This window comes from Leguminivora glycinivorella, chromosome 13 (assembly GCF_023078275.1).
Source record: "Leguminivora glycinivorella isolate SPB_JAAS2020 chromosome 13, LegGlyc_1.1, whole genome shotgun sequence".
Lineage (NCBI taxonomy): Eukaryota > Metazoa > Arthropoda > Insecta > Lepidoptera > Tortricidae > Leguminivora > Leguminivora glycinivorella.
The window spans coordinates 3755559-3768604 of NC_062983.1; the positions used below are offsets into that span (position 1 = coordinate 3755559).

Genomic DNA, 13046 nt, shown 5'->3' on the forward strand with positions numbered 1-13046 from the left:
AGTAAGCCCATTTATAATAATAAAACAAAAAAAAACTACAACTAGGGAACAAATCAAATTATTTTATTGAATAGTTTTGATTTGTTCTTTTTTCAAGTAGTCACACTACTATATATAAATTATAAATTTAAATAGATATCATACACGAAAGAAAAAACGACAAGGCCCACTGGTGGCCGAGCCGGGAATCGAACCCGGGTCTTCAGCTTACGCGGCTAACGTCTTCACCACTAGACCACCCGCCCGCCCGACCGAGGCGAGGATTCCCGGCTCGGCCACCAGTGGGCCTTGTCGTTTTTTTCTTTCGTGTATGATATCTATTTAAATTTATAAAAAAAACTGTTGACGATCGCTGCATTTGATGTTTGAGTCACTCACGGCGTTTATTGTCAATTCATCAAATGCCATTGACTTTTAAGCTTAGCAACAAATCGTCACTACTTTGAAAGAAAACTTGTATCTTCTTCTGTCAATGAAAAGAGAAATGTAATAAGTATGTATGGAATGCATATAGACTTATTGCGTTTAACTTTGAGGAGCAGTGTGAGATACAAGATTTTTTCAAAGTAGTGACGAAATGGGTGTAGAACCTTGTACTATTAAAATAATATATTCTGTAGTAGAACTGAGAACATTCGCTATTTTGTAAATTTCTTTCAGTACAGATGGCGTTTTTTGTACGCACTAGTGCGAGAAGTGGTTCATTATATGCCAGGTCGAAACTTCGGAGGGCCATCTGTACTGAAAAACGTCGTTCGATACACGTGCGAAAAGGAAATTCGCAACTCATGTCGATTTAAAACACTCCCTTCGGTCGTGTTTTAATTTATCGCCACTCGTTTCGAACTTCCTTTTTTACGCACTTGTATCATAATGTACTATATCGGTGCATTTCTGCACAGAACATACATTAATAATGTTTCTATTATTTATATTTTTATTAGAGATTTCAATCAAAAATGTGATTTGCACATATAACCTACGCCACTCTCTCAAAATCGCAATAATAATATGGATTAATACATACATATTTGCGGCGTTTGGCGTTGAGACCTTGGGGCCATGGGGGCCCAGTTCTCGTCTTTTGTATAAAGATTTTGCAGTCTCGCCTAATTGAGACCTCAGGCGACCGGAGGGCTGGCCAGTATTGCTCGCAACGTATAAGTAGGTATACAGCGTGAAAATGCTGCCAGCTTCCTTGCCCATTGACGGCGATTTAGGCCAAATTTTTTATTTATAAGTAGGTTAGGTATTTAGTTTTAAGTAGTAGTATCAGTTTTATCATGTTTTTATTTTTTTGATTTATTTATGCAATTAAATGACTGCATCAAAATAAATATTCATCTAAACAGTTTTAATGTTAGAGTGTAGTTAAACAAAACATTTAGTAAATATTCAAAAAGTAGGTGAACTAACACATTGTGCTTAAAATGGAACAGTCTACAAGCTCAGTTCAAAAATTGCCTTTATTGTCTACTACTCAAGGTGTAAATTAAAAGGCTTTGTGCCTGTACAATCGCCATCCCCGCCGTTTGTTTTTCAAAGTAAAAAAAAACATGGCGTCCATTAACAAATTGCTACACAAGCCAATTCGAACTCGCGCGTGACATCATCCTTGAGATATCCCGGCACTTGCCATGGCTCATGGGAACATGGGGTCCGCTTTGACAACTAATCCCAATAATTCGCGCAGGCACAAGTTTTTACGAAAGCGACTGCCATCTGACCTTCCAACCCGAAGGGTAACTAGACCTTATTGGGATTAGTCCGGTTTCCTCACGATGTTATCCTTCATCGAAAAGCTACTGGCAAATATCAAATGAAATGACACATGTATTTGGTATGATTTCTGAATGAATTTTTAAAATTAAATGGCCTCAGTCCATTGGTGGGACTATTTTGTCAGTGTCAAGGTAATATAAGCAAATTGTTATTGATTTTGGTAAGGTAAGTACGACAGTGTTCGGTAGTTAGCTCTTGTTAATTGATAGCTAGATTTTACGTGGACTATCGGCCGTTGACGACAAAAAAGTGGCTAAACGCGTTTCGAGATTAATTCTTCATCAGCTTCTCACTATAACATTAGTTTACTGCATAATAAGCTATCGATATTACACTTTAAACAACATTAATGAGCAAAAGAAGGAGAAATTATTCACGACACGAGGCGTTCGAACCGGAAGTCCAGTGGCCTGTTTCTCGAAAGGTACAAGCCTTGTATTACAAGTGTGTTCCTATGACAACCCATACGATTTGACAGTTCGCGCACTTGTAATACGAGGCTTGTACCTTTCGAGAAACGGGCCCCAGGTATGATTTCAATATTATTCAAATATCATTTTGATGTCAGTCACACGTTCAAATAGTCCCGCGTCACAGCCACAATCAGCTTTTTCAATCGGCAGAAATATTTCAAGAACGAGAATATTACGACCAGATTGGGAACATCAAAGGATACGCAACTTCGAAGCTCTTCAAATCATTTTGTTATAAATAATTAATTTCTACCACAGATTAGGAATATGGCAGATGAATCATTGACAAATGAAAAACGGGGAGGTTTTATTGACTTTTATTTCGCTTTGATGTGCGTCGTCTATTCAAGTTGTTTTTCAGTATAAAAAAAAATAAAGAATTCTCATCCTGATCGTCATTAAATTAGGGACAACAGGAATTATATGTATCATAGATTAAATATAAGAAGATCATACCATGTATTAAAATGCGACCGCTTAAGGCACTGGTCCCACCGCGAGCTAGTAAGCTATGAGCTATCGGCTATAAAAACGAACAAAAGATAAGTACTCCCGTGTAAATAAAAGAGACATGGCGATGTTTCTAGTTACTCGCCCAGCGGTGAGCTATCAAAATCGCCGTGTCTCTTTTATTTGCACGGGAGTGCTCATCTTTTGTTCGTTTTTATAGCCGATAGCTCATAGCTTACTAGCTCGCGGTGGGACCAGTGCCTAAGAACGCGCATACACTAGGGTAACCTCGCCTCATTCGGTGACACGCCTAATTCGGTGAAACAACGAAAAATCGTCTTTTGGAATAGTGCTTCAAAGCTTGTATCACCGAATTAGGCGTGTCACCGATTGAGGCGAGTTTACCCTACACCACACATTTTCGATCTCCCACGATACCACGCTTTCGATTAATAAGTACTTGTAGATGGCGTTATGTGTCACTTAAATTTATCGCTCGATGTTGATGCAACGGCGAACGTAGCGTCGTTAATTTTAACTTGGATGATGATATTTTTCATCCATTGATGATGAAAATGATGACTCATAGAAAAAGTATTGTATACAATAGTGATATAATTAAGCTTTTCACTCTCGTACCGTACTATTAGGCCACTCAGTGCTGAGTGGCCTAAACATGGTACTCGACTGAAAATCTTTGTATTATATCACGATTGTATTTACACTATTTCACATCTTTCATTTGAAAAGGGGACTTTTTGTTGGTGTTATAAGGGATCAAAATTGAATTTCCGCTCAAGGACTTCTTGCATTAATAAATAACTAAAATGTTTCTTGTCAAACCGGAACTGTAATTACTTCGGTTCCTTATTTTAATTAGTATGTCGATTGAATTCGACAGAAGGGACGGACCCTCGGTTTTCACAAATTTCCATAGTTGATAAGTAATTGGGTTCGGTTAGTCCCAAACATTATTAATCCGAGCAATATTTGTAATTTGTGTTACTAGAAACGAGTAAATTATGATAGAGGATGCTAATTTGCATTTTGTATAACCACCATACATATTATAAGTTTTGTAAATACCCCCGAAATAGTGGACCAATTTTTATGAAACATGGCTATACACATTTAAAAATATGTTAAGCGGGTTACTCACGTGTTAAGTCTATATAACGTTCGACATGTTTCGATCCATTTCCGAGGATCTTTCTCAAGAGTAGCGACCTCGCCTTTACATGTCGAGAGCGCGACGCATACACTATACGCGCGGCGCTCTGTATGCTCTCGACACGTAAAGGCGGGGTTTGTACTCTGGAGAAAGATCCTCGGAAATGGATCGAAACATGTCGAACGTTATATTATCGTCTTAACAGTAACTCGCTTAAAATATTTTAATATATGTTTGAATCTCACGGGAGTTTTATAGTTAAAATATGGCTAAACACTCCCGATTACTTCAGCCTTCAAACAAAAAAAAAACGAGATCTAAATCGATTCATCTATTCGAAAGCTACAATGCGGCAGGCAGACACACACAGACAGTCGTACACCTGGGGTTACAAAGATTCTAAATATCTTCGAAATGTCAAGAATTTCAACAATCGACTGAAATTAATCCACAATCTGTAAATTTTTGTATGGAATCGGAATGTAGTTTGGAGTTTCTAGGGTCTCTAGTCTCTAGCCAACGTCACAGTTGAGTTAACGCTTCGAAACCTGTAGGTTTTTAATTGAAATAGGTAGTGTAACGTTTAGGTATTTAAAAATAATTTAAACAAACAGTTAGTACTTTTTCGAGTAGTTACATTTTTAGGTGACATAAATAATATCTATTGATTTTAATTAATACAAATTTATATTTTAAAATGATAATAGGTTAGGTAACCAAATAAATGAAATGAAATATCTTTATTTGCTTGAATAATGAATATGGTAACAAGGTAAGTTTTATGGCTAAGTTTTCAATACAATGTCACTGAGCGACCTGTCTTTAACCTTCATGAAATGAAATGAAATGATTCAAGGTTAGTTTCATAAGATATATTGACCGGGATATAAACCGTGATTACCTTTTTGATTTTTATTGAGGTCCCGATATTAACGAGTGTGAACGCGACCAGTGGTAATGCTGACAGTGAACGCAGTCGACGCGCGCGAAGGAGGGTAGACCGCGCGCTGTCTACGCAACTTTGACATCCACCTGCCGTCTTCAGTTTCCCGTGATCATAATGCATGTAACTGCGTCGAAATATCGTTACTTCAATAAAAATCAAAAAGGTATTCACCACAGATTTAAGAAAAAGGGGAGATAGGTCATGCCGGGCGATTTGTATAGAATACGCCTGTCGCAAGGTCTGCGCAACCCACACAAAGCACCAGTAACTGTAAAGATAATGCACGCACACACCTAATCCACACACACTTGTAGCTGGACGCTCCTATTGCGCAATACACGCGCAACATTTCTATGTTTGTGTACACGCGAACGATAAGCGAGCGCGATCGCGCACGCACACAACGATAAATAACGGGAACGCCTCGCCTAGTTTCCGAGAAAAATGTCTCACTGAGTGAATCGTTTTGTACACCGTTCATTGCGGCGCAAACACTACACTGTTTACAATATGTTCCTTGTGTAGCCGCAATGTATAATGAACGTTTTAAAGCACAAGCAAACGTAAGGTTACATGGTACAACTCGGAGTATTACGTTGAATTCGTGTTTTATGTGAAATAAAAGGAAATAAATAGTATTTACCTGTGAAATGTTATCCCATTGGCTTGGAAATTATTCAGGTCACTGCGATGTTTGCAAGTTATTATTGCACACCTCGGCATTTTGGATAAAACTCGTTTTTCGTCGGTGAACAGCGCGCGTGTACACTCGATGACAGCGGACGGCGAACTGGCGGCGGTGTAGGCCCAATGGGCCTACATCTGCGACCAGGCCGCGCGCGGCTTGTCCTCTCTATAGATTTTTTTCCTCTGAGGTATTCACGGTTTATATCCCGGTCAATAAGTCTTATGTACGGCATAAAGAGTCTTTTGAGGAAAGATGTTGTTTATATTTGTTTAAATACCTAAAGATACAGACTATAGCTCTCTCTGTCGCTCTTCTGTAGTGGGACAGTGACAGGCTGTGTTTTGTTCGCCACGTAGCCTCAACGATTGGCACTTCGGTTATACCGGCGGCAGTCGAAAGTCAAATAGAATGATCCAACTGTTTAAATAGCGCAGTGGAATCCACCCAGATTTCCGTGTCAAATAAGGGGTACTATTTGTTAAAATAGTCCGGTTAAGCAATTCAAATTCAAATTCAAATATCTTTATTGCAGTAATATTACACATTACATAGAGGTATAACTGTAGCAGTTAATACAGACCCTGTAAGGGCATAGCAACTTACAAAGTATAATTAGACATAGACATAGACATAGACATAGACATTTTATTAATAATATTATAAATATTACACGTTCATCAATAAAATTATTTAACAGCAATTAAATTAAGATTATTACAATTTCAGTCTAGTTATAATTTCGAATATTGAATTGAAGGATGCATTCATTGATTATATTACATATGATATGTCATTTAGATTTGTTAATTTGATTTTATACATAATTATTATTTTATTCTAATACTAGCTTTTACCCGCGGCTTCGCCCGCGTAATAAAAGTATTCATTAAGATTTTCATTTGGATCCGTAGGGACCGTAGGTTTCTCTGTAGGTATATTTATCTGCGATTATTTCGATTGCACATAATACTTTTGCTTGCAATGATTGTAGAAATATTACACATCGACCACAGCGTAGGTAATTCTATATACGCTGGGGAAACCTTTATAAACATCCCACATAGCCCGTATTTCGACACTATGATCGGTGGGTAAAAAGTACTTTTTTCTATTATCCCTTCCCTTATCAAGATGTTTAATTGTTCAGTATGCGACTAACGTACGCTTGCATGTGTGTGTGTGGCTGCGCCCACCACGATACCTGTACGCCAATAAACCAGTGCATAACTAGCTACCGGTTGTTTCACTTGTGTCCACCTACGTATCTAACAGTGGCGACGAATACCCACATTTAGGAAAAAAAAAACATGTCTTCTGGATTATTTGGAATTTTGACCAGTTTTGACCACAATGAACATGAGTGGAAGACTTACAAAAGCCGTCTGACACAGTGGTTTGTGGCAAACGACATCACCGATGTGACAGACGCAACCGGAACAAAGCGCAGAGCTATATTGCTAAGTGCACTCACGGAGGGTACGTACAGACTCGCTGCGGATTTGGTTCTACCAAAGGATGTACAAACGGTGCCCTACGACGATATCATAACAAGTTTGGATACTCATTTCAACCCTAAGAGAGTAGGGTTCAGCGAGAGACACAATTTCTACGCAGCGGTACAACGACAAGGCGAAACGCACTCACAGTGGGCCGCGAGACTTCGTGGCCTGACGTCGCTTTGTGCCTTCAAGAATGTGGAGGAAACGCTGCTCGATCGCTTTATTATGGGAATGAGGGCTTGTTATGAAAAAGAAAAGCTGTACGCTCAGGATCTGACTGGCCTTACGCTTGGCAAAGCTGTGGAATACGCCGAAAATGTTGCCACCGCGCGCGCAGCTGCCACCGCTAGCGCGAGCGGAGCGGGCGCCGCCGCCGCCGCCGCGGGCGCCGCGACGCTGGACCCGCTATTAAAGATATCGCGCAGTACTAGTGCCCATAAGGGACAGGCCGCGGCTAAGTCTAGCCGTTTAGCGAAGCCTAAGTGTACCACATGCGGATATACCAACCACAAGACCGCGGAGTGTCAGTACAGTGATTATGTGTGTAAGAAGTGTAACGTTAAAGGCCATCTACGTAGGGTGTGTCCGTCAAAAGTGAACTACGTAGACAATGGAGCCGACGACGAGGACTTCGGAGACGATGGTGAGGTATTTGTTATACGTTCGTTGCGGGGAGAGCCAATGGTAGGCACTGTAACTATTCGCGAAACAAAGTTAAATTTTGAGATAGATACCGGTGCAGCCGTAACGGTTATATCTAATGATATTTATAATTTATATTTTAAAGATGTGCCATTAGGTCCGTTGCGAAGGAAGCTGGTTACGTATAATGGTGATAACATTGCTTGTGTAGGCGTTGTGCGCTTGCCTGTGTGCTACGACGACTGTACACATTCGATAGACATACATGTTGTACGAGACGGCGGAGTGTCTCTTCTAGGTAGGGATTTTATATCAGCCTTTGAATTGCAACTCGTACGAGTTAACCATTGTCACCAACTGTCTTCAGTTGAACAGCTACAAACAAAATTTCCTAAATTATTTTCAAGTTCATTAGGCTGTTTTAATAAACATAAAGTCAGACTGAGGCTCAAAGATAACGCTAAACCAGTTTTTGTTAAAGCGCGGCCTATCGCATTCGCATTGCGCGATAAGGTAAACAAAGAAATCGACCGGCTAGTGCAGTTAGGTATTTTAAAACCCGTGCCCCACGCCGAGTATGCTTCACCTATAGTCCCGGTGTTAAAACGGAATGGCAGTGTTCGACTGTGTGCTGATTATTCTGTTACCATTAATAAGCAATTGATAGTCGACCAGTATCCCTTGCCGACAGCAAAAGAATTATTTGCTAAGTTGTATGGAGGCGTTAAGTTTACAAAACTCGACTTATCAATGGCTTACAACCAATTTGTTTTAGATGATGAGTCGCAGCCGTACACATGCATAAATACATCTCGGGGGCTATATATGTATACGCGGCTTGTGTTCGGTCTAGCGAGCGCGCCGGCCGTGTTCCAGCGCGCCATGGAGGGCGTGCTGGCCGGCATGGAGGGCGTGCTGTGCCTGCTCGACGACGTGCTGGTCACGGGCCGCGACGACGACGAGCACGCGCGCAGGCTCAACGCCGTGCTCGAAAGGTTACAAGACGCAGGATTGACATTGCAACAGGAAAAGTGTGACTTTTATAAAAATAAAGTTAGCTACTTGGGCTATGTTATAGACAAGGACGGGTTACATAAGTCACCCGATAAGGTCGAGGCAATAATAAATGCTCCCGTTCCGAATAACGTTAGCGAGCTCCAATCATTTTTGGGGTTGGTAAATTATTATAGGAACTTTGTACCGAATGCATCGTCAATCCTGGGTCCGCTTTATGAGCTTTTAAAAAAGGGGTCTAAATGGCAGTGGGAGGATGCACATCACAACGCTTATATAAGTATTAAAAAAAATATAGCATCAGATCGGGTTTTAGCTCACTTTAATCCGGGGGCCAAGCTATTTTTGACTGTCGATGCAGGACCCCGGGGTCTTGGCGCGATTTTATCTCAACTTGACCCCGGAGGCCTCGAGAGGCCGATTTCTTTTGCCTCGAGGACATTGTCGATTGCCGAAACGCGTTATTCTCAGCTCCAAAAAGAAGCTACTGCTATTATTTTTGGTGTGCGTCGCTTCCACCAATATTTGTATGGAAGATCAGAGCCGTTCGTCCTCCGCACGGACCACAAACCCCTTATATCGATTTTTGGACCTTATAAGGGTATTCCAGAGGTGACAGCAAATCGACTTCAAAGATACGCAATATTTTTAAGCGCGTATAATTATAGTATTGAATATGTGCGAAGTGCTGACAACAGCGCTGATTTTTTGTCGCGCGCCAGCCTCCGGCGCCGGCGCCGACACCTGCACAGGCCCTAACGGGCGAGCGCGCGGGCGCGCGGGGCGCGGGCGCGCGGGGCGCGGGGGCGCGCGGCCGCTCCGCAGGAATGTGCTGACGGCGCGGAACCGTGCGATCGAGCCGCTTACGTGCATTTCGTTATCAGTGGTAGTCTGCCTGTCACCTTCACGGACGTTTGCAAAGAAACCGGTAATGACGTTATTTTAGTTAAAGTACGTAAATATATAATGGAGGGATGGCCAAACAAAGTTAACGATTTACAAATTAAGCCTTATCACTTATGTCGAACGCAGCTGTCGTATGAAAATGGATGCATTATGAGGGGCCATAAGGTTGTAATTCCAGAGACGTTACGTGGAAAAGTATTATCAGAGCTCCATAAATCTCATCTAGGTATAGTGAAGACTAAGGCCGAAGTTAGATCTAGATTTTGGTTCCCGGGCGTTGATGAAGCTGTTGAACGAATGATAGGGTCTTGCGATATTTGTATACAAATGCGACCAGCGCCAGCCCGAGCCGAGCCCGCGCCCTGGGCCCCGCCTAAGGAAGCTTGGAGTCGTGTTCACGCCGACTTCCTGGGCCCGATAAATGGTCGAATGTACCTAGTGCTGGTGGATGCGTTTTCTAAGTGGCCAGAAGTTTATGATATGTCTAACACAACTACATCCACTGCCACGATTGAAAAAATGTACGAATTTATGTCAAGGTTCGGTATACCGCTAACTTTGGTAACGGATAATGGCACAGCTTTTTGTTCACAAGAATTTCAAGCTTTTTGCAAACTTAATGGCATAAAGCATATGACGTCACCACCATACCATCCAGCGAGTAATGGTATGGCTGAGTCATATATAAAGGTCGTAAAACGGGGTATACGGTCTAGTCTTATGACAAGTACTAATGTCAAACAAGCAAAATTAGCACTTTTAAAGTATTTGTTTGATTACCGTAATTCGAAACATACTACCACTGGGTTTCCTCCCGCGCAATTAGTCTATGGACGTAAAATGAGGTCACGTATAGACCTCTTATCCCCACCCTCACCGCCGCCCTCGTCCGCGGCTCCACTGTCTGATAATGCCAATGTTCAGTGCTCACAGGACAATACTAATGTATCTAACCGTAAAAAATTCGCAATTGGCTCATTTGTACTATATACAAAAAATGTAAACAATGATAAAATCATGTGGTGTAAAGGAACGGTACAAAAACGAATAGGACGCGTAATGTATTTAATTAAAGACTGGGATTCTCAAATATGTTATCGCAAACATATAAACCAATTAGCATTGTATAAGGGTCATATAGGAGATGCTAATGTATGGGACTACGACGATCACGATAAACTTACACACTCACCTGCCTCGACGTCTACGCCGACACCAGTACATGCGCCGCCGTCGCCGCCGCCGCCGCCGCCGTCGCCGCCGCCGCCGCCGCCGCCGCTGCCGCCGCCATCGCGGTCGCCGCCATCGCCGCCGCCGCCGCCATCGCGGTCGCCGCCATCGCCGCCGCCGCCGCCATCGCGGTCGCCGCCATCGCCGCCGCCGCCGCCATCGCCGCCATCGCCGCCATCGCGGTCGCCGCCGCCGCCGCCGCCGCCGCCGCCGCTAACGCAGTCGCCGCCGCCGACACCACAATCGTTGATGTTGCCACCGCCCGACCAGAATGCATCAGACCGTACTCACCCCATGGAGGAGGAAGAGTACGACGAAGACGAGGAAGCGGAGGAAGAGTTTCATGAGGCAGAGTCAGAATCAGAATCAGATGATGAACCGCCAACAGGCAAGGCACGGAGAGTGATGCGTCCCCGTCCCAGAGTAAATTATAAAAAATACTTTTAGGCTTTAGCATTACAATTAGGTTAAAGATTAATACTGTAATAGGTGGAGGGATGTTCAGTATGCGACTAACGTACGCTTGCATGTGTGTGTGTGGCTGCGCCCACCACGATACCTGTACGCCAATAAACCAGTGCATAACTAGCTACCGGTTGTTTCACTTGTGTCCACCTACGTATCTAACACTTTAAGTTCTCGCGCTTTGTACACATATTTAAAGTCACATACAGGTCGAACGCGATTAATTGACATTATTTTTACCTTTTTTTCCAACGTTTCAGCCAGGTTGCACTGGCAAATGCAGGTGGAAAATGTCACCGGAGATGTAAACAACACAAAACTACCCGATATTAATTTATATAAATGTTCGGGGTAGACAAATAAATATAATCTACCCGCTTTTAGTTAATGTTTATTTCCCACCATGTTTATTTTAAAGGTAAAAATAATGTTAATTAATCGCGTTCGACCTGTATGTGACTTTAAATATATGTTTAATGATTTCTTATCAAGTGCTAAAATATAAAGTTTCATGGTTTTATCATTTAAAATTAAGAAATCCCATACAAATTTTCAACCTCTTTTTCAACCCCTTCATCCCTTTTTTTCGAAATAAAAAGTAGCCTATGTTCTGTCTCAGGGTCTAAAGATTGTCTGTTCCAAATTTCATCAAAATCGGTTGCGTGGTTTAAGCGGGAAAGCGTAACAGACAGACAAACAGACAGACAGACAGACAGACAGACAGAGTTACTTTCGCATTTATAATATTAGTATGGATAAGTTATTTGGTAGGTCAAAGAAATCTTTTATGTCATAGAAGGAGTACTCTAAGAGCCACCTTCTTAACTTTTTTAAAAATTGGTGGGTACTGCCTGCATTTTTTATTTCTGATGGTAGTTTATGTACTTTTTATAATTACAATTTGTCACTTAACCCCTCATATACTGTCAATTTTAATAATTGAAAAGTCACGACGGTGACAGTGGGGACGTAGTCTAATTTGGGATGCGACACGCGTCAGTACACGTTGAAGCATTCCAAATACTCGAACTTGGAACCGGTGTATGACTTTGTCCCGGTTGCGGTATTAGAAACCGGTGGCCCCGGGTGTACTGAGGCGAAAACTTTTATTTTTTTTAAAAGCCTGGGGCTGCGGTTAAGAGAGCGAGGGTGGGGGCCCACGGGCTGGCTCATACCTGGTTATGGGTCTCATTAAGGTTATAGTGGTTAACATAATACATTTGATTATACATCCACTAAGGTACAACGGTGCAAATCTCGACTGGGGGCAAATATAACTGGTCCATTTTTCCATGTTTTACAATGTTTGCATTATTAAATAGAGTGTCCACCGGTTATATATGGTAGGCGTGTTCAATGGATACATGTAGAAGTCAACATCATAGTGTAATAATGGAAATAATGGATCAGTTATAATTGTCCCCCAGTCGAGATTTGCCCTGCTGTACCTTATACAGTCAGCCCATCATGTTCATGAAATAGTGCCTGTTATAAAAATTACAGCCATTTTATTTCAGTTTTTCTATAACATCCAATATTCAAAAAGAAATAAGGTACTACTACTAAATTGAGATAATACTCGTATTTCGACATGTAAAATTTTTAATTTTATCAATCAATGAATATGAATATGAAGATTAGGAAGATATTACCCGTAGTTCTGCATATCCAATAAATAAATGAGGCTACTAGTAAATTCAGGTAATATAAGAAAATACACGTATATTTAACTCAAAGCTTGATATTCCCAAATAATTCACCCCGCCCAATTTCCGACAAA

The 13046-nt window shown here is 41.6% G+C and overlaps 1 protein-coding gene across 1 annotated transcript; it reads left to right on the plus strand.

Annotated features, from left to right (window-relative positions):
* Positions 1–6656: 6656 nt before the first annotated feature.
* LOC125232989 lies at positions 6657–10527 on the plus strand. The gene is made up of 2 exons (XM_048138852.1): positions 6657–7652; positions 10496–10527. Exons 1-2 carry the CDS (start codon positions 6818–6820, stop codon positions 10513–10515), a joined length of 855 nt encoding a protein of 284 aa, XP_047994809.1. The 5' UTR covers positions 6657–6817; the 3' UTR covers positions 10516–10527.
* The last annotated feature ends 2519 nt before the right edge of the window (positions 10528–13046 follow it).